Below are 20,750 nucleotides of genomic sequence, written 5' to 3' on the forward strand. Positions count from 1 at the left end.
CGCCTCCACCTCTTCCTCTAAGTCCCTCATGACCCTCTCCAATGTTCCTAAGCAAGACAACATCATTAGGTAGTAGTCTATTCTCAAAAGTATGAAAAGGATCGCTTAAGAACAAGCTCACATCTAAACTGAGTTATACATTCGAGCTCGGGTCATTGGACCTTGTATGATGGTTGGAGGATCAGCGGGTACATTTAAAGGAGTGATGTCCTCATCAGAGCTGTTGCATTTTTTTTAATTTAAGGAGTTGTTGCATTGATGATGAAGTTGTTGACGAACGCGTCATCTCTACGGCCGGTCGACCGGCTTGCACAGGTGCACGTACGTCTTCCTGGTGATTGAAGAAGCTTACCGCTGCTACTTGCATATACGTGTACATACTTCTATTAGCTTGTCGCATACCTATATATACGTACATGATACACACATGCGACTTGCTAGCCTGTTTCTTCTTGCACAACTCACTTACGTAGGCGATTAGTTCATGCATCCGGCCTCTTTTCTTTATAGGGCAAATACGTGAATGCTTATGCATTTTGGTTACTAGCTATCTTTTTGCTAACACTATTTAAGTAAACACTCAAAAGAATATTGTGATGTATTTCTCATTTTTGTCTCTTAGCTTCAATTTATTGTCAGCCTTATTTGCTTTCGAGGATGATGGTCACGATGCCCCCCGTCCGACCGAAAATGCTCTCCTTCTTTATTATCAGTTTGGCGCCATGGCACCAGAGGAAAATGAAACTTCAGCTTGCTTCTCTAGTTTAAGGGTATTTAAAATTTTTTTAGCTCTATTTGACACTGTTACCTCCTAATATAGACGAAATGGTACGGAGAGAATTTTTTTTAAACAATGACACTAATAACCAATCAAAATTTTTAATAGCTCATGAATAATTACACGCTTTTATAACGGCACACGGCTAAAAGCGTCGAGCCTAAAACCCCGGTTTCCAGTCTTCTAGACTGTCAGTTCGCACGAAAACTCCGAAAAAAAAAGAATCCATTTCCCGACACTTCCCGCCTCCTACTCTTCCAGGCTTCCACCTCACCGCCGTCGCCTCGTCGGCGGCTCGGCGCGTCCGCTTCCCGCCGCCCCCCGATGACGCCATCCTACAGCTCCGGCCCCTCAGGGCCCGCCGGGGGGCGGAGGGCGGCGACCTTCGCCGGCGCGAGCGTGTTCCTGTCGCGGAATCTGGTTGCCCCCGAGGTGTTCGACGCCGTGCACGACGCGCTCCGCCTCAACGGCGCCGAGGTCCTCCTCTGCGCCGACCCGAGCCGCACGGGACCCCTCGACTTCCACGTCATCTCATCCTCCTCCCACGTACGTACGCGCCCTTTCCCCTACCTCGAATCCGACCGCCTCTTCCGTTTCCCCAATCCCCAATAATGTTTATTTTCCTTTTTTTTGTGTCAATTTCGGCAGGAGAGGTTCGCCGATCTACGGGCTAAAGGCTGCAATTTGCTAGGTGAGCATCTCCACAGTTCTGGAATTGGGCCCTATGGTTGCACAGTTGTTTTGTTTGTTTTCTGACTAGAGGAATTATTCCAGATGCAAGTTAAATTAGGCTCAATTGTTTACAATGCCTTGACGATTGGAAGCTGCATTATTGGATTTCAGCAATTTGTGACTCTATGGTCCATAACTTTAACTGTTAGGGTTAGATTGGTGTTAAGACTAGATAGTCTACTGCTAGAGATTAGTGTGGCAGATTGTTAAAAACTAGATAGTCTACTGTTATCATTTAAAAGTACTTCAGTTGTTAAGGCTGCTGGATTAATTTGATAGGTGGATTGTGCTGAATTTGCAACATGGAGCTAAATTTGTTAAATCTGGGTATCTGATGCCCCAGCCTGATCTTTATTAGGCCTGTTATTATGATAACAGTTGCAAGAATGGCAGTAGTCGCACTTTGCCAGCTAATGTTGGTCTTAACCAACATAAAAAGCCATAAGAATCCTAGGTGATGGCCTCCTGTCAACCCTTTTGTGTGAAAATGAAAAGAAGATGGAAGCTCATGTGGGTTGTCTATACATCGTTTGTACTATGTGTGGGTAGGCTAGAGCATGATGGGATCTTGGGGCACTACAGATAGCCATCTTATTTATTACCTCAGGTTGTGCAAAGCTTGCTGTAATGCTGCATTTGATTTGTTAAGACTTAAGAGTATCTTTAATTGAGAATTTAGTTTCATGCACAATATACTGCTTTGTATGAACTAAGTTTGTTAATGTCTTGGGAGGAGGTTCCTGTTTAAGGTATCTTGCTTGTCCAAAGTTTGTTGCAGCCAAAGGGCCCAAACTTTTCATGCTTTAGTGCTGAAACTTGTAGACAAGATTATTTATGAGTCGCTAGGGACCTGATCATGAAAATTGTTGATGCAATCTATGTAAATTTTCTCTCTCCAGAACATGCCAAGTGAAGCTATGAGCAATCATGTACCTGTTTATCTTTTTATCTTGAAAAAGTATCAGGTTTTCTTGTTAATTTGGACTCCAAAACGTTACTTGTCTTGCAGTGCATAAATTTTCTCTGTGGTTGAAATCATAATAGCCAATCTTCTAATAAGTTCCTCTGACTTTTGTGTTTAAGTGTTTAGTTATGAATGTTTTTGAATTTGGACAGGACCACAGTGCATTCTTTCCTGTGCTAAAGAACGCCGTTTTCTACCTAAACAAATTTATACTTGTTGCCTTGCAATGGATGGGGTTAAAACACTTTGTTCAGGCTTTGAAAAGTCTGAGAAGGTACATGTATCAGTGCTTCCCCTAATGTTACAGTTTTCGATAGTTAATACGTTAATATTTGTCTCAAGTTTGTTTTGTTCTTGCAGGTTAGGATTGAAGAACTAGTGACAGCCATGGGAGGTCATTTGCTAACTAGACACAACATGGATGTGAATTTTGTAATTGTGAAGGATGTCACGGCTGCCAAATATAAAGTAAGTTATCCAAGTTTTGAAAATCCCTGCTAATTCAACTGCAGCTAATGTTGTATGAAATGTTCTACATGCTTATCCTATACTATTAGATCCTATATAGCAGATCTTTTGTGAAAAGTAGTTCCTTGTTCCATTACTGCAGACAAAATCTAAGGTATTGTATTATATGTTTAATTCCTTTACTTCTCTGCGTATGCTCTGTGGTTCATGGTTCCAGTTTAATTAATTGATGCCACAAGTGCCAAAAGTAATTTTAAGTCTTGTTTCTGTTCTTTTGATACTTCTGAAGGCTTTTTAACCTAAATAAACCCAAAGTCAGCTTTGTTAATTTGTCCTTAACAGGCCTTAAAACTATGCTGCCAAGTCTAGTTGGTCAAGATAACTTTAATCTTTTTTTAGTAAATATTTACCTTTTGACTTTTAAAAGAGCTCACCAGTTATCTAATGCAACAACAACAAAGCCTTTTATTCCCAAACAGTTTGGGGGTAGACTAGTTGAAACCCAACATGAGCCACCAACAAAACAGGAAAAGAAAATAAATAAATAAATAAATATATAGTGATATTATTAGGATCTAAAGCATGTTAGTGATTCTAGCATGAGAGTAGCTGCTTTCAGTGCATTCCTATCCATTATTTGGTGGAATAGTGCTGTCAGAAGTGTGCCCAAGTATTTGAAAAAAAGAACTCAATTCCCTCATCATTCTGGTGGCTTGGGAGATACAGGAACACCACAATGAATGTGTTTTAAAGGGTGCTAATCATTCTATGTCCATTAGTGTTACAGTCAATGGCAAATGAGAGTAGCTTTTGGTGCTTCAGCCCTCCACGAGTTACTCATCAGGTCACTTATCCTTGACAGTTAGGTCAGGGTGTGTGGTGGAGTTCGAGTTTTTTTATTTAAGTGACGAATCTGTAACTGTACATGTATGGGAGCTGGCCCACTAGCCTCTCTTTGTATTTTTTTCCTTAATGAAATTACGTGCAGCTCTCCTATGTCATTTGAAAAAAAGTTCACTCATTTTTACCCAGTTTCATGTATCTTTGCCTACCTGCTTCCTCCATAATCTTTTATTAGGCGCATGGTGATTTCTCTGTTTTGAGGTTATATTGGGTGTGGGGTACTGTCGGGGACCAATACTAGTGTACCCGAAGAGGAGGAGCTAATAACCATCAACATTGACACGTCCGAGCAGTCAAGAGCGCGAGTACAGCTCCAACCGACCCTCAGGTGCGCAAGCTCCGCCTCGCCCGACCCCGAGGCCGCGGGCTCCGCCTCGCCCGACCCTTGGGTCTGCGCTCCGCCTCACCCGGTTTCTAGGGGCCGACCCTTGGGTCTGGGCTCCGCCTTCCCCGACCCTTGGGTCTGCGCTCTGCCTCGCCCGACCTCTGGAGGAGGGCTTCGCCTCGCCCGACCCCGAGGCCGTGGGCTCCGCCTCGCCCGACCCTTGGGTCTGCGCTCCGCCTTGCCCGACCTCTGGGGGAGGACTCCGCCTCGCCCGACCCCGGGGCCGCGGGCTCCACCTTGCCCGACGGAGACCCATACCGCCGTCAACCACTCCAAGTCCAAGCAAATGGGCCTGGGTCAAAGCTCTGACACCAGGGAGGTGACCGGCACACCCTGACGTAACCCGTGGCCGTGAGGGGCCATACCTGGGGATTCACATCAGGAACAACGTCGTGCGTACCGGTGCTGTTCTGCCTAACCCTCGTACGGGCACTGACAGGTGCGTCAGTTCACCACGACGTCCGCCAGGACGAAGTGGAATGCCACGACCGGGAGACGATGCCTGCGCATGACGCCAGTGACGGACAGGGCTAGGACGTAGAGCTGTCCCTGTTGACGTCTACAAGGTCAGCGGGACCCGCGTGAAGGAAAAGAAGGACCCGGCGATCCTGGAGGACTTCTCCTTCTCCCTTTTTTCCTTGACTGTAACCCGTGCTTTCCCTTGGCCTATAAAAGGGAAAGCAGGGCGTCCCATGAAGGGGACTCGAATCGATCGGATCACAACAAATCACACCGATTCGGACTCGAACCCCGAACTGATTAGAACACACAAGCACATAGCCGAGAAGCGACCGAGCTCTCGGCACCTATTCGTTCCTCTCACCAGAGACTTGGGACCTGTCCCTCTCTCGACCGTTTGTAACCCCTACTACGAACTTTCAGTGCTAGTAACACAAGCAGCAACAACGAACTGGACGCAGGGACATTCTGCCCGAACCAGTATAAACCTCGTGTCCTCTTAGCACACCATCCGAGACAGATGCGCAATATTAGAAATATACTTGGTGGCAACTCGAAACACCGATAGTTACGTTTCTAGGCATGGTCCGGTGGATTTGAAACGGCATCCAATCGAGCATTCCGCTGTTACTCATGTGCTCAAATTCCAACCGTTCTTTTGCATGCATGCATCCAATCGTGTACTTGCTTTTGGCTGTCATCCAGGGCTACGAAGCCTTGCATGCATGGAACCAATCAGCTGTAAAGACGTGGCTGCTGCAAGCCAAAGTTCCGAGCTTCATTAATGTTCTGTCTCGTTTCCTGCAGATCCTTGGTATCCGTAAAAACTCCTCACATGCCTAAGAAAAGATTATGGAGGGAGTATTCTGTAGCTATGATTTGTAGTAGAGTACTGAGGCTGTTATGCTGCAGCTAAAAAGCATAACTGCATGCTGCATCAGTGCTGCTAACTCCTTTGAACATCTCAGATGGCATTGATGCAAGAACTTACTTTCATGCTCTTTCAGCATTGGTACTGGTTGAGCTGTTGGCCTATGACTAATCTGGATGTGGCTGCTTCTTTTTGTGTTCGCAGTGGGCTCTGAATACTTTGAAGAAGCCCATTGTCACCATGAAGTGGTTAGAGCAATGCTGGATTGAACATCGTGTTGTACCTCATGAACCTTACAGGATTCTTCCGTTTACTGGGTTGAATATCTGTGTCACTAAACTGGATCCAGGTTGGTGCAGTTGAATTTTATTCAGCTTGGTGTGGGAACTGAGTTCTGATTTTCCTCCCTTCAGAGCATGTTTTTTTTCTTGTATTGTTATTGAAAATTGAAGGCCTGTTTGGATTTTGGAAGAGTAGGATTACTCTAGTAACTTTAAAAGTTCATATTTAAAGTAAATTCTTGGGATTTGGAGCCCAATCCTGTGAACATGCTCTTATGGTCGTTGATTAAAAGGTTGATACTTCCAAAATAAAATATCAACTATTGTAATGCTTTATATTATGTTATTGAATATGTCCATGGATTTGGTAATTGCTACCTGACCAACTTGTGCAAATACTCCACTTTCCATAAATTACTGAGGTTTCAGCTTATTGTGTGTTTAGTAAGCAAGCCAATGTTGTTGTGGCATATTATTGTAACTGTTGCCCATTGGGATGTAATGCCAATTGCCAATAAAAAACACAGTTGTTTAGGGCTAGGGGTGTCTTTTGCATTATCTTGATAGTTTAAGGTGTCAAGTGCCTGGTTTTGAAGTCAAGATTTAATTTTTTAACCTACTAGGCAATAGTCGAGAATATCATTTCTCTGTTTCCACCTTGAAATTGGACTAGGTTTTTGGCAGATAATTTGTGTGGCGTGAATGTACTGTTTTTTATAGGCAGGTGTGGGTGTGGTATTGTACTCTTTGGTACATTTTCTTCTTTATGGAATGACATGTCCTAGACATTCGAGAATTTTTTTTGGCAGATTTGTGATTGGGCTTTGTGGAGACTGGCCATGATTTGTGCTATACCAATCCATGTGGAAACTAAACAGAAACCTTTACGTATATCAGCCTGCAATCAAACACTAAACCTTTATAACTTTGACCCTTCTATGAAAGTATTTGGATTTACGTGAAAATGGTATTAATGGATTTGATGTCAGTAAGTCAGTTCACTTATAATATATATTCTAATGTCAAACATGTATATTGGAGCTGTATAAACCTAAATAATAGGTAATCCAGACTGGTGGAGGTAGTGTAAGACATAATCTGCTGCTGATCTCTCTCTCTTGTTGCAGTAGAGTTGGCATTTGGTCAGCTCGGCTGTCCAGTCTCTACTGGTGTAGCAGTATGGTAATAGGCCACCTCTAATACATTAGTTGATAGCTATTACATTAGCCATGTCTTGGTAGTGGGCTGATCTAAGCTTTGTACTGCTAGTACTAAGAGTAGTTGGTGTACCTTAGGAGTAGTTAGTTGGTGTACTCACCAACAACTATGTACCTGGTAGAGGTACTAACACTTGTATATATATCACACCTAAGGCAATGCTAAAGAGCAGTTCAGTTTGCCACATTCAAAAGTAGAGATTTCGGCCAGCGCTGGGCTTGTGCTGTGTGTGTGAGTTGATCTCAATATCTTTTTCTACCTCTAGCCATAGTGAGTGAGTTTGTTGGTAAGTTTACTGCTTACCTGTGTAGGACAACCGATGGACCAACAAGTGGTATCAGAGCCGTACAAGCGCCGTTGCTAGACTAATCACTGGCGATGACGGACGGTTCGGAGATGGGCGTTGCTGTAGCTGCCCAGCCAGACAGGAGGTCGTCGTGCGCACGGTGCAGGAGGTCAGCGGCACCAGTTGGCCAACGCTTACTCGCACCGACTATGGCTAGTGGGCGGTGACCATGAAGGTCAAGCTCAGATCCCGACGGCTCTGAAATGCCATTGACAAGGGCACTAACAACGAAGAAGACATGCCAGCGTTGGAGGCTATACTCGCTACTGTGCCAGCGGAGTACAGGGAGCCGTTGGGGGCAAAAAGCTCTGCTAAGGAGGCATGGGAGGCCATCGTAGCGATGCACGCCGGCTCCGAGCGCACAAAGAAGGTGACGGCCCAGCTGCTGAAGCAGGAGTACGCCAACCTCAAGTTCAAGGATGGTGAGTCGGTGGAGGACTTCTCCCTCCGCCTGCAGTCGCTCATCAGCAAGCTGAGGAGCCATAGCGTCACCATCGACGAAGAAGAGGCGGTCTCCAAATACCTCCACTTCGTGCCGGTGAAGTACATCTAGATCGCTCTCTCCATAGAGACGATGCTGGACTTGTCCACCCTCATCATTGAGGATGTGACAGGCCGTCTGCGGGCGGTAGACGAGCGCATGGAGCAGGTCACATCAACGACGGACAGCAGCAAGTTGCTGCTGACAGAGGAGTGGGTTGCCCGGATGAAGGAGAAGAAGTCCGGGGAAGCCATCTCCAGCTGCGGTGGCGATGGCAAGCATCGCGGCAAGGCTTCTTCGGAGAAGAAGAAGAAGGTCGACCCCAACGCCTGCCGGCGCTGCGGGAAGACGGGCCATTGGGCAGAGGAGCGCCCAAATCGCAAGCAGGAGAAGAAGACTGAGGCTCATTTAGCGTAGGCTGATGAGGATGATAAGGCCACTCTCCTAATGGCGACGTTCTGTGCACTGCACGACGTTGAGGCCAAGGAGAAGGGAGAGGTGATGGCGGTGGAAGGGCACGACAAGGCTCTGAAGGCTGTCAACCTTGACGAACAGCGCGGCCAAGTCCACCTCGGACGTGTGGGCGGCGAGCACGAGCAGCGGTGGTACCTGGACTCCGGCGCCAGCAACCACACGACGGGCTCTAAGGAAGCCTTTTCTGAGCTCGACGACAACGTGACCGGCATGGTGAAGTTCGGTGACGGCTCAAGGGTGGTGATCCGAGGGCACAACACCATCATCTTCAGGTGCCAGAACGGCAAGCACCGCACGCTAACGAATGTATATTACATCCCACAGCTACGTTCAAACATCATCAGCTTTGGCCAGCTGGATGAGCGCGGCAGCGAGGTACTGATCAAAGACGACGTCCTCAGGATCAGGGACCGGGAGCAGCGGCTTCTTGCCAAGGTGAAGAGGTCCCGGAACCGGCTCTACCTGCTCGACTTGAAGGTGGAGTTGCCCATCTGCTTGGCTGCACGGCACACGGAGGAGCCGTGGCTGTGGCATGCCCGGTATGGCCATTTCAGCTTCGACGCTCTTGGTCGGCTGGAGAAGATGATGACTGGGCTGCCTCATATCGAGCACGCAGGCGAGCTGTGTGACAGCTGCCTGGTCGGGAGGCAAAGAAGGCTGCCTTTCTCGAAGACGGCGAAGTACCGCGCGACAGAGGCCCTGGAGCTGGTCCATGGTGACCTCTGCGGGCTGATCACGCCGGCGACGCATGGTGGGCGCAAGTACTTCATCCTGCTGGTGGATGACTGCAGCCGGTTCATGTGGCTGCAGCTTTTGACCAGCAAGACCGAGGCAGCAGAAGCGGTCAAGAAGTTCAAGGCGCGCGCAGAGGTGGAGAGCGGCAAGAAGCTGCGCGTGCTGCGGACTGATCGCGGCGGCGAATTCACTTCGGTGGAGTTCGCTGCGTACTGCGCGGATCATGGTGTGGTGTGACACCATACCGCGCCGTACTCGCCACAACAGACTGGCGTTGTGGAGCGGTGGAACCAGCCTGATTGTCGGCATGGCTCGATCCATGATGAAGGCCAAAAGCATGCCGACAAAGTTCTAGGGAGAGACGGTGACCACGGCGGTGTTCATCCTCAACCGCGCGCCCACCAAGGCCCTAAAGGGCAAGACGTCTTTCGAGGCTTGGCATGGACGCAAGCCGAATGTGTCCTTCCCCAAGACATTTGGCTGCGTCGGCCATGTGAAGAACACCAAGCCTCACCTCGACAAGCTGAAAGACAGGAGCACGCTGATGGTGCTCCTGGGCTACGAGGAGGGCACAAAGGCGTATCGGCTCTATGATCCCAAGAGAGGCAAGGTGGTGATCTCTAGAGATGTGGTGTTCGATGAGATGGTGGCCTGGGACAGGGAGGGTCCGGGCACGGGGGAAGCTGGCAGCTTGAGCAGCACCTTCGTCGTCGAACACTTAGTCATCCACGGTGGTGGAGACGTTGGAGAAGAGGTGCCGACCACCCCAGGAGTGGTGCCGAGTGGTCCAGTAGCAATGCCGACTACTCCTGAGGGGGTGCCGAGCACTTCAGCAGCAGTGCCGAGCGCTCCAGCAGTGGAGCCGACCACTCCAGGAGTGGTGTCGACCGCTCCAGCAGTGGATCCGACCACTCCGGCAGTGGTGCCGACCACTCCGGCAGAACAGGGAGGCCATGGACCACCGATCGAGTTCACCTCTCCACCCATCGACATCGACGAGTACGTGGACGCTTTCCACGACGGCGAGGAGGTTCGGTTCAGGCAGGTGGACAACATCATCGGCGAAGGGGGAGCTCCTGTGTTGGCCAGTCGTTTTCTTGATGACCTAGAGCTGCTCCTTGTTAGTGCAGAGGAACCATCGATGTTTGCAGTGGCTGAATGCGACGCCAATTGGCGTCGGGCGATGTTGAAAGAGATGAAGGCCATCGAGAACAATGGGACATGGGAGCTGGTGGATCCACCGGTGGGCTATAGGCCGATCGGGTTGAAGTGGGTCTACAAGGTGAAGCGCGACGAGCGCGGCGCCATTGTCAAGTACAAGGCTTGGCTCGTCGCCCGTGGCTTCGTGCAGCGTGAGGGTATCGACTTCGAGGAAGTCTTTGCTCCGGTGGCGCGAATGGAGTCCGTTCGCTTGCTGTTGGCCATGGCAGCAGCGAAGGATTGGCGCGTCCACCACCTCGACGTAAAGTCTGCGTTCCTCAACGGCGAGCTCGCGGAGACGGTCTTCGTCAAGCAAGCTCCGGGCTTCGCTGTCAAGGGCGCTGAGCACAAGGTGCTCAAGCTGCGCAAGGCGCTCTATGGGCTGCGGCAGGCCCCTCGGGCGTGGAACGCCAAGCTCGACGCCACCTAGGGCGAGCTTGGGTTCACTCGCTGCGCCATAGAGCACGCGTTGTACACGCGGCGACGGGGAAGGAGCTCGTTGTCGGCGTGTATGTGGACGACTTGATCGTCAATGGAGCGCGGGCGGAGGACATCGATGGCTTTAAGCACGAGATGGCTGCTCGTTTCAAAATGAGCGATCTCGGCGCGCTCTCCTACTACCTCGGCATTGAGGTGAGGCAGGGAAGGAGCACATCTCCCTGGGCCAGCATGCCTATGCGGAGAAGTTGCTGGAGCGCAGCGGCATGGCGGAGTGCAAGCCGTGCGCAACTCCAATGGAGGAGCGGCTGAAGCTGTCCAAGCACAGCATGGCGGCGAAGGTGGACGCGACGCGCTACCGGAGCAGCGTCGGCGGGCTGCGCTACCTCACGCATACTCGGTCGGACATCACGTTCGCGGTCGGGTATGTTAGTCGCTTCATGGAGGACCCGCGCGAGGATCATTGGACGGCGGTGAAGAGGCTGCTGCGCTACGTCAAGAGGACGCTTGATCAAGCGATCATCTTCCCCAAGAGTGGCGACAAGGGTGGGCTGCGGCTCACGGTCTTTAGTGAGGCACCCCCAAGGCAAAGGAAGGTGAGCCGGAGCTCACTGTTTTCAGCGACGCAGACATGGCGGGCGACATCGACGGGCGACGGGGCACCTCTGGCGTGCTCGTCTTCCTTGGAGCGGCCCCCATTGCTTGGCAGTCGCTGAAGCAAAAGATTGTGGCGCTGTCGACGTGCGAGGCGGAGTACGTCGCAGCGGCCACGGCTGCATGCCAGGCTGTCTGACTGCGCCGGCTGCTGGGCGAGCTGACCGGCGAGGAAGCTCACCCGCCAGCTCTGATGGTGGACAACCAACCCGCCATCGCTCTCGCCAAGAACCCTGTCCTCCACGACCAGAGCAAGCACATTCACATCAAGTTCCACTTCCTCCGGGACTGCATCGATGGAGGGTAGATCGTCATCGAGTTCGTCGAGACCGGCAGACAGCTTGCTGACATCCTCACCAAGTCACTCGAGCGCCTGTAGTTCATGGAGCTGAGGAAGATGATTGACATGGATGAGGTTAAGGCATCGGGTTAGCAGCAGGATTAGGGGAAGAATTGTAAGACATAATTTGTGTTAGTCGCTGAATTCTCACTCTTGGAAGTAGCAGAATTCTTATTCTCATCGACAGAGGATGACACTAGGAGTTGGGACAATTTTCTGGTTTATTTCTCAATGCCATGCTAACCCAAGGGGTTGGGGATACATATTTATAGGCTGCTAGCCAGCCAAGCATATGTCAAGATGCTAGTCTAAGATGCTGTCCTAGATGCTAATATGCTGTTCTCTAGATGCTAGTCTAAGATGCTGTCCTAGATGCTGTCCTCTAGTCTAAGATGCTGTCCTATGCTGTCCTAAAAACACAAAGACCACAACAGCCCCACAAAGACCATAGCAGCCAGATTTATCCATCATTCAGCGCCACTACTCCGCGCCGTACAGCCCGCAGCAGAACGACGTCGTCGAGCGGCGCAACCAGACGATTGTGGGGATGGCTCGGGCCCTCCTCAAGCAGAGGGGGATGCCGACTGTCTTCTGGGGAGAGGCGGTGGTGACGGCCGTCTACATCCTCAACCGCTCGCCTACCAAGGCGCTCGACGGCAGGACGCTGTACGAGGCTTGGCATGGGCGCAAGCCGGCGGTTTCCCACTTGCGGGTCTTCGGCTGCCTCGCGTTCGCCAAGGAGCTTGGCCACATCAGCAAGCTCGACGACATGAGCACTCCGGGAGTGTTCATCGGCTACGCGGAGGGCTCGAAGGCCTACCGCATCCTCGACCCGAAGACACAGCGTGTGCGCACGGCGCGCGACGTTGTGTTTGACGAAGGGTGAGGACGGGCGTGGGACAAGGCGTTGGACGACGGCTCGGCTCCAACGTACGACGACTTCTCTATCGAGTACGTCCACTTCGAGGGAGCTGGGGGAGTAGGCGGCTCTTCTTCGGCGAGCGCGTCTACCCCAGTCCTCGAGCCTCCACCGACCCCGGCGCCTGTTACTCCGACAACACCACGCTCTCTAGCTAGGACCTCGGCTGCGATGAGTTCTTCGCCGGCTCCACCACAGCCGGCAACGCCACGCACTCCAGCACCGACAGGCACCACTCCGGGCACGTCTACTCCACCAGCTCGTGTCGAGCACGGCCCGGTTGAGCTCGCTACTCCGCTCTCTCACGACGAGGAGTGCGTCGACGCGTACCACGACGGCGAGCCGTTGCGGTACCGTACGATGGAGAACCTTCTCGGTGACCAGCCGGTGCCGGAACCGGTGCCTCACGACCTGGAGGCGCAGTTGCACCTTGCGTGTGACGACGGCGAGCCTCGGTCGTTTGCAGAGGCCGAGAGACACGCGGCATGGCGCGTCGCGATGCAGTTGGAGATGGATGCGGTTGAGAAGAACCGCACCTGGGAGCTTGCTGACCTTTCTCGTGGTCATCGCGCGATCACCCTTAAGTGGGTGTACAAGGTGAAGAGGGATGAAGCCAGTGCCATCGTCAAGCACAAGGCTCGCTTGGTGGCACGAGGTTTCATGCAGCAGGAGGGGGTCGACTTCGACGACGCCTTTGCTCCCGTGGCACGGATGGAGTCCGTGCGACTCCTCCTTGCGCTAGCTGCCCAGGAGGGCTGGCGTGTTCATCACATGGACGTCAAGTCGGCCTTCCTTAACGGCGACTTGAAGGAGGAGGTCTACGTGCACCAGCCGTCGGGATTTGCGATCCCCGGCAAGGAGGGCAAGGTGCTCCGCCTGCGCAAGGCCCTCTATGGCTTGCGGCAGGCACCGAGGGCGTGGAATGCCAAGCTGGATTCCACGCTAAAGGGGATGGGCTTCGAGCAAAGCCCGCACGAGGCGACCATCTACCGACGGGGCAGTGGAGGTAATGCTCTGCTGGTGGGTGTCTACATCGACGACTTGGTGATCACCGGCACCAAGGATGCGGAGGTGGCGGCATTCAAGGAAGAGATGAAGGCCACCTTCCAGATAAGTGACCTGGGGCCTCTCTCTTTCTACCTGGGAATCGAGGTGCACCAGGATGACTCCGGGATCACGCTTCGACAGACCGCCTACGCCAAGCGCGTCGTTGAGCTAGCTGGGCTCACCGACTGCAACCTAGCTCTCACTCCGATGGAGGAGAGGCTGAAGCTGAGCCGCGACAGCACGACGGAGGAGGTGGACGCTACGCAGTACTGGCGTCTTGTGGGGAGCCTTCGCTACCTCGCCCACACACGGCTAGACCTGGCATTCTCCGTCGGCTACGTTAGTCGGTTCATGCAGCGACCGACAACGGAGCACCAGCAGGCTATGAAGAGGATCATCCGCTACGTTGCGGGGACTTTCGACCACGGCCTCTACTACCCTATGTGCCCTGGGGCGGCACACTTCGTCGGGTACAGCGACAGCGACCACGCCGGCGACATCGACACCAGCAAGAGCACGAGCGGGATCCTCTTCTTCCTCGGCAAGTGCCTCGTTAGCTGGCAGTCGGTCAAGCAGCAGGTGGTGGCCCTGTCCAGCTGCGAGGCCGAGTACATAGCGGCCTCCACCGCTTCGACTCAGGTGCTCTGGCTCGCTCGACTGCTTGGTGATCTCCTCGGCAGAGACACTAGAGCGGTGGAGCTCAGGGTGGACAGCAAGTCCGCTCTGGCCCTGGCAAAGAACCCCGTCTTCCATGAACGCAGCAAGCACATCCGGGTGAGGTACCACTTCATCCGAGGCTGTCTTGAGGAAGGGAGCATCAATGCGAGCTACATCAACACCAAGGACCAGCTTGCGGACCTGCTCACCAAGCCCCTTGGGAGGATCAAGTTCCTTGAGCTCTGCTCCAGGACCGGGATGGTTTAACTTTCCTACAAGACGACGCACAAGACTTAGGGGGAGAATGATGGATAAGTCTGGCTGCTATGGTCTTTGTGGGGCTGTTGTGGTCTTTGTGTTTTTAGGACAGCATAGGACAGCATCTTAGACTAGCATCTAGAGGACAACATCTTAGCATCTAGGACAACATCTTAGACTAGCATAGGACAGCATCTTAGACTAGAGGACAGCATCTTAGACTAGCATCTAGAGGACAACATCTTAGCATCTAGGACATCATCTTAGACTAGCATCTTAGCATATGCTTGGCTGGCTAGCAGCCTATAAATATGTATCTCCAACTCCTTGGGTTGGCATGGCATTGAGAAATAAACTAGAAAATTGTCCCAACTCCTAGTGTCATCCTCTCTCGATGAGAGTAAGAATTCTGCTACTTCCAAGAGCGAGAATTCAGCGACTAACAATCTACTGCTGATCTCTCTCTCTTTTGCTGCAGCAGAGTTGGCATTTGGTCAGCTCGGCTGTCCAGTCTCTACTGCTGTAGCAGTATGGCAATAGGCCACCTCTAGTACATTAGTTGGTAGCTATTACATCAGCCATGTCTTGGTAGTGGGCTGATCTAAAGCTTTGTACCGCTAGTACTAGGAGTAGTTGGTGTACCTTAGGAGTAGATAGTTGGTGTACTCACCAACAACTATGTACCTGGTAGAGGTATTAGCACTTGTATATATATCACACCTAAGGCAATGCAAAAGAGCAGTTCAGTTTGCCACATTCAGAAGCAGAGCTTTCGGCCAGCGCTGGGCTTGTGCTATGTGTGTGTGAGCTGTTCTCAATATCTTCTTCTACCTCTAGCCTTAGTGAGTGAGTGTGCTGGTAAGCTTACTGCTTACCTGTGCAGGGCAGCCGAGGAACCAATAGGTAGGAGTTAGTCCAAGTGCAAAGTATGAACTGCGGGCTTTAGACACAGAACTTCCAACCCTCTGCTAGTGCAGAGCTATTGTTGATATTTATGGAAACTACATGTACCATATGCTTTATTCTGTTGAATTGAATGATCAGTTACTTCATCAGTGACGCTTTATTTTTCTTCTGTTTGATCAGATGAACGGAAGGAATTGGAGAAAATGGTAGTGCAGAATGGTGGCCAGTTTTCTCCCTGTCTCACACGGAAGTGCACCCATTTAGTCGCAAATATATCCTTTGATGCTTTTTGAATTTACTATTTTCTGTTTGAGATTTCAGTTGGTTTAAATGAGTCCACCGGAATAGATCTGAAGATCTCAGCAAAAGTACCAGATTTGTCGTTAGGCCAAACTTATAATCCTCCACCCTGTATTCCTTTTCCATAGCCATAGTGCAGGAAATGAAATGTAGATGAATGAAAATATGAGTAATTGAGCAGTCTGGCATGTCGTTAAAACTGGGTGATCAATGGATGCACACCACAGTTGTGAATTCATGAAAGCCGTGTATCCATCTATCAACTGTCAATATAACAAAAAAAAAAAAAAGAAGATAAAATCACTGAAAGAAATTACCACTGGCATTCCAGGATTTACTTAATGTTTGTTCCTGTGTTTGGGGAACATTTAGCTTGACATTTGTTAAAGTATTGTTCATTTTCCAAACAGCTTTCTAAAGGACAACACACTTTGCTTACTATATTGATTTCTTAACATATTATTACAAACCTGGAGGTGACAAATATGTCGTGGCCCAAAAATGGGGTAATATCCACATTGTGAATCCAAGATGGGTTGAACAATCTGTTGCTCGAAGAGGTACTAACATACCCAGGAGCTTTTGCTGCTACTATAGATTGTTCCTCCTGCAAAAGTTATAGATCTAGTAAGATTAATCTGACTTCTTGAATGCATTTTTTTATTGAAATGAAGCTTGTCAAGATGAAAATAGCTACCTCGTTTGTCAGAGTTCATCTGCTTTTAGTGGTTCAAAGAGTTCCCTTAAGGAGCAACAAAATCCAGAGATCAGTAGCGCAAGTGCAAGCTTTCAACCTGTTCCAGCAACATCAGTTGATGACTCAGTATCAATGTCACAATATTTGCCTGCTTCATTTGGCGATGCTGCATCTATCAGCAACACTGCTATTGTTGGCGCACCTAGTGTCCAAGAGAAAAATGAGATGCAGGTTGATAGTCATGTTGCTGAGGACTCAGAGCCAGAAAATGATGATCTATATTTATCAAATTGCCGAATTTCTCTCGTGGGTTTTGAAGAGAAAGAGTTGTTAAGGCTTGTCATGATGATACGCAATGGAGGTGGATCCCGGCATATTTTGCTAAGTGAGAAGCTTACTCATATTGTTATTGGTAAACCTTCAGATGAGTAAGTTCATGCAACTGTTTCTCCTGTATATCCTAGTTCTTTTTCTGGATGGTTTCAGTTGCAGCTGATTGTGCTTATTTGTCTTGACAGTGAAAAAAAGGAGGTAAGACGTCTGGCTGCATGGGGTGTAATAAATATAGTGAAAGTAACATGGTTAGAAGATTGCAATAGAGCAAAAAAGGAAGTGAAAGTATCCCCAATGCATATAGCTACTGAGCTCCTCTTGAAGGGTATGGAACCCACCAGATTTAGTTGTATTTAAACGTTAAAACAGATATTATCCATGCTTAACTTTCAATGTTTTTCTATCTTTTGAGCATAGGATTTTCACAAGTGGGCATGGAAAATTCTGCTGATACACGTGAAACTAAGGTAGCCAAAAGCTCAGGGCGGATTTTTCATGTTCCAACTGTTGATGACTTACATGACAAACATCATGAAAAAGATGTGTCATCTGAAAGAAAACCAAAAAGAGGCAAACATGAAAACAGTATAAGTAAAACCCGATCAGCAGCCAGGACTGCAACATCAAGTCAACAGAATGGAATGGTCAATGCTAGCAAGTACCAGCCCCAATATCAAGTAACATCCACAATGAATTCTGGAAGTAGCAGATCAAATATATTCAAAGGGAGAACATTTAGTTTCTCAAATTCATTTTCTCATGACAAGGTATGCTACTTTGTTAATATTCCATCCATTTCCTGTATTGGTATCATTTGTGCCACCTCCCTTTTAAGATGACTCATGGTTTAAACTTCATGTTCATTTGATCCCCTCTTGTTCCTTTTTTAGGTTTTCATTATATATATATAAACACCCCCCATCACCCCCCCCCCCCCCCCCCCCTACACACACAGAGTAGAGGTCTCCCTACTGTAAAAGCATTCATTTTGGTGGGTGGTAGAAATAGCAATTAGGTCATGTTTTTAGAACTTTCAAATGCTTTTGCTGATGGATCAACTTGTTGAGACATTACTTTACACTGAAGTTACTGTATATAGCAGACCAGAGCCGAAAAAGCCTAGTTTTCTTTTGCTTATGTATAAATATTTGGCTCCCACTTGCTTTGATTTTTGTTGACAAAGTGGCTATGTTCATATGAATCAGAGACCTGAGGTTGTTGATTGGGTCAGAGATGGTGGAGGCGTTATGGTGGATGACAATGACATGCAATCAACTGTTGTGGATTTCATAATTGAGTGCCATGGACAAAACAGCTTGCCTTGTGACTTCTCTCATTCAGCTGTTGTTTCAACTCAATGGATACGATCATGTTTGGAGGTACATGCTTCTGTGGTCGAGGTCACTTTGCTCTACTATGCTTTTGAAGTGTCAGTCTACATTCCAGTTCTTATACATTTAAAAATTTGTGTAGGAGAACTGCTTACAAGATGTTGGGAGTCATCCTATCTTCTCTCCTATGCGCTGTCACATCCCGTTCCCAGGATTCGAAAGCTTCCATTTCTGTATTTCACAATATGGAGAGAAAGAAAGACAGCTGTTGAAGAACTTGTGCTTTCTACTGGGCGCTAAGTTTACAGAAAAAGCACATAAGAGAGTAACCCATCTCATCTGCAAATTTGCAAGTGGTCCAAAGTATGAGGTTTACACCAAAAGAGGAACTCCAACCATTACTCCCGAGTGGCTCTATGAGTGTGTAAAACAGGTATTCGTCTTCAATACATAGTGTTGAGCATATTCACGTCTTCCCTTCCCCCTGACAATGGCTTGTGCGCGTGAAATGGTTAACAAGATAGCGAATTGTCATTGCAGGATAAACTTCTCCCTGTTGATCACTTTCAGCCGAAACCACTTACATCACAGGATCAAGATGCTTATGTGTGCACTGTCAGCCAATATTCTACGCAGGCAACCAGATTTGATTCCTCTGAGCTGCTTAGTGGTTGTCAAGTAACAACAAACAATGCAACACACAATTCTGGTAATTGTTCATTTCACAAGTTCTGCAAAGAAATTATGTTCACCCCAAACTCATTGTGCTCGTATAGCTGGTGCTGGTATTTCTGCAGTTCATGAAGAAACAACTATGCCTGCTGTTAGTAGAAAGAGAAGAATATCTGTTCCTGGCAAGGTTAACGATACGTGCGGAAATATCGGAAGATCTGAGAAACACCTCGACAATAGCTCTATCCCTGATGTCGCAGATGCCATAGAGGTTCTATCATCCAAGGTAATTCTAATGCAATCCATACACTTTACTATTACAAAGACTTGGGACATCGTCTAAATGCGACACATCGCATTTTTTAAACTGCAGATTCAGGACGTGCAATCTCCCAGGAGTGTATCCTATTTTACTGGTGATAAATGCTTTACTGTTCTTATTCCATACTGTACATTACAAATGCACTAGTGTTGTATCCTTAACTTCTGATGCAGATATTTGAACCTGACAATTCTGTTGTTCAAGAGCAGAAAGATACACACTCCTTTGGCATTTCAAGGAGCTGGTTGAACATGTAAGTTGGTACATTCTGCATTTTGTACACGCGTATGTTTGGATAGATTTGGAATGCTCGGTTTTTCTGTAGATATGCTCTTTTGGAGCATCTGGAACTTTCAGTTTAACAATGAAGCATTCAATCATCATTTCTGATTGATAGAACTTCCACTTCCTCACACAATAACAAAATGAATATTCACACAGCAACATGCTCACTCTATGACATCTATGTAGCAGAAAATTTTCATCTGGCAACTTGTTTGCAGTAAGGGTGTGTTTGGTTCTGGGATATAGAGGGCGGGATGGTCCTGCCCCTGCTTTGAGGGATGGGATCATCCCTGCTTCACGTTTGGTTTGGTAACTGTTGTTTATTTTCGCTAGGCAACAGAAGCAAGACAACACCCCTGGCACAAAGGTTAAAAACTTAAACTCCACACCAGTCCCCTCCCCAGCTCTCACTACTTACTACCCTTTCAGTGAGACGCAGACGGAATCTCAGGTGTGTAGTCTATCCAATAATCAACATGCTATACTCGGCAATCGGCAAAAGCATTGTCCGACTCATTTAAATCTGGTGTTTTCTGCAGGTCGTTGGATACGAAGAAGATTTAACAGGCAGGCAGAAGATCATAGACAGGGTTCGGTCTCAGAGCATTAATGTGGCTCCCTCGAGTGAGATTCCTTAGTTGTGGAGGCGAACCAGAACATCTTGCTTTCAGCCAGATCTGACTGTCAAATTGCGATAGGGAAGATGTAATCTGAAATCTGCTTGTCGGGCAATGCTGGCTTCAAATTAAGCAGCTTGGATGGAGTCTGCAAATACGGAGGCGTATTCCTAGCCAGAGGATCCCCGTAGCAAAAATCGAGGAGATTTTCATTGCATGGCATTCGATGAACGGAACCTCACGCTTACATCTTGAGCTTGTGGATGTAACGCCCTTGTTTGTAGAACACAGACAGACTCTGAACTACTGAACGCTTGTGATCCGTGTGATCCTGTACATTAACAATCTTGTACACTAGATCCAGGAGTAGCTAAAGGAGTCGACACATGACACATGCTCGTCGATATAATAATGTGTTTTGGTGTATATGACGAGCATGAAAGGATGCATGTACAAATGTAACAATTCGTTTTTGATTTGATGCTTGTATATGCATGCTCAATTAGGGAGGTAGCTGGGCATGCAAGTTCCATTGTTCTGTTGCTGTATGCACCATAAATTTGCATATTCAATTTTGTTAAGTCACACCTCACACGAGCAATTTGACTTCAACAGTACGGAAAATACGAAGAAATCTTGGCAGCTCCTGATCCTGTTTATTAGATATTTCAACTTCTCA

The 20,750-nt window shown here is 48.6% G+C and overlaps 1 protein-coding gene across 2 annotated transcripts; it reads left to right on the plus strand.

The window, feature by feature from the left end:
• The first annotated feature begins 967 nt into the window (after positions 1–967).
• On the plus strand, positions 968–20,703 carry LOC136483629 (uncharacterized). Of its 2 annotated transcripts, none has more exons than XM_066480740.1 (18): positions 968–1,324; positions 1,427–1,469; positions 2,627–2,748; positions 2,835–2,942; positions 5,765–5,909; positions 15,695–15,786; positions 16,281–16,374; positions 16,489–16,939; positions 17,030–17,169; positions 17,262–17,611; positions 18,050–18,223; positions 18,318–18,608; positions 18,716–18,884; positions 18,952–19,133; positions 19,221–19,247; positions 19,343–19,422; positions 19,788–19,905; positions 19,994–20,703. In XM_066480740.1, the coding sequence occupies exons 1-18, from the start codon at positions 1,103–1,105 to the stop codon at positions 20,090–20,092; spliced, it is 2,907 nt and encodes a 968-aa protein (XP_066336837.1). In that variant the 5' UTR covers positions 968–1,102; the 3' UTR covers positions 20,093–20,703. The 2 variants fall into 2 exon arrangements, with proteins under 2 accessions (XP_066336837.1, XP_066336838.1); XM_066480741.1 differs by having other exon boundaries at positions 18,973–19,133.
• The last annotated feature ends 47 nt before the right edge of the window (positions 20,704–20,750 follow it).

Source organism: Miscanthus floridulus, chromosome 9, assembly GCF_019320115.1.
Source record: "Miscanthus floridulus cultivar M001 chromosome 9, ASM1932011v1, whole genome shotgun sequence".
Classification (NCBI taxonomy): Eukaryota; Viridiplantae; Streptophyta; class Magnoliopsida; order Poales; family Poaceae; genus Miscanthus; species Miscanthus floridulus.

What these genes read in the sequence shown, in the direction of transcription:
- LOC136483629 (XM_066480740.1), top strand. Translation starts at nt 1,103, where the DNA reads ATGACGCCATCCTACAGCTCCGGCCCCTCAGGGCCCGCCGGGGGGCGG. An exon ending in GCTTTGAAAAGTCTGAGAAG is followed by an intron (nt 2,749 to 2,834) that starts GTACATGTATCA and finishes TTGTTCTTGCAG; the next exon opens with GTTAGGATTGAAGAACTAGT. An exon ending in TCTATGAGTGTGTAAAACAG is followed by an intron (nt 18,609 to 18,715) that starts GTATTCGTCTTC and finishes TTGTCATTGCAG; the next exon opens with GATAAACTTCTCCCTGTTGA.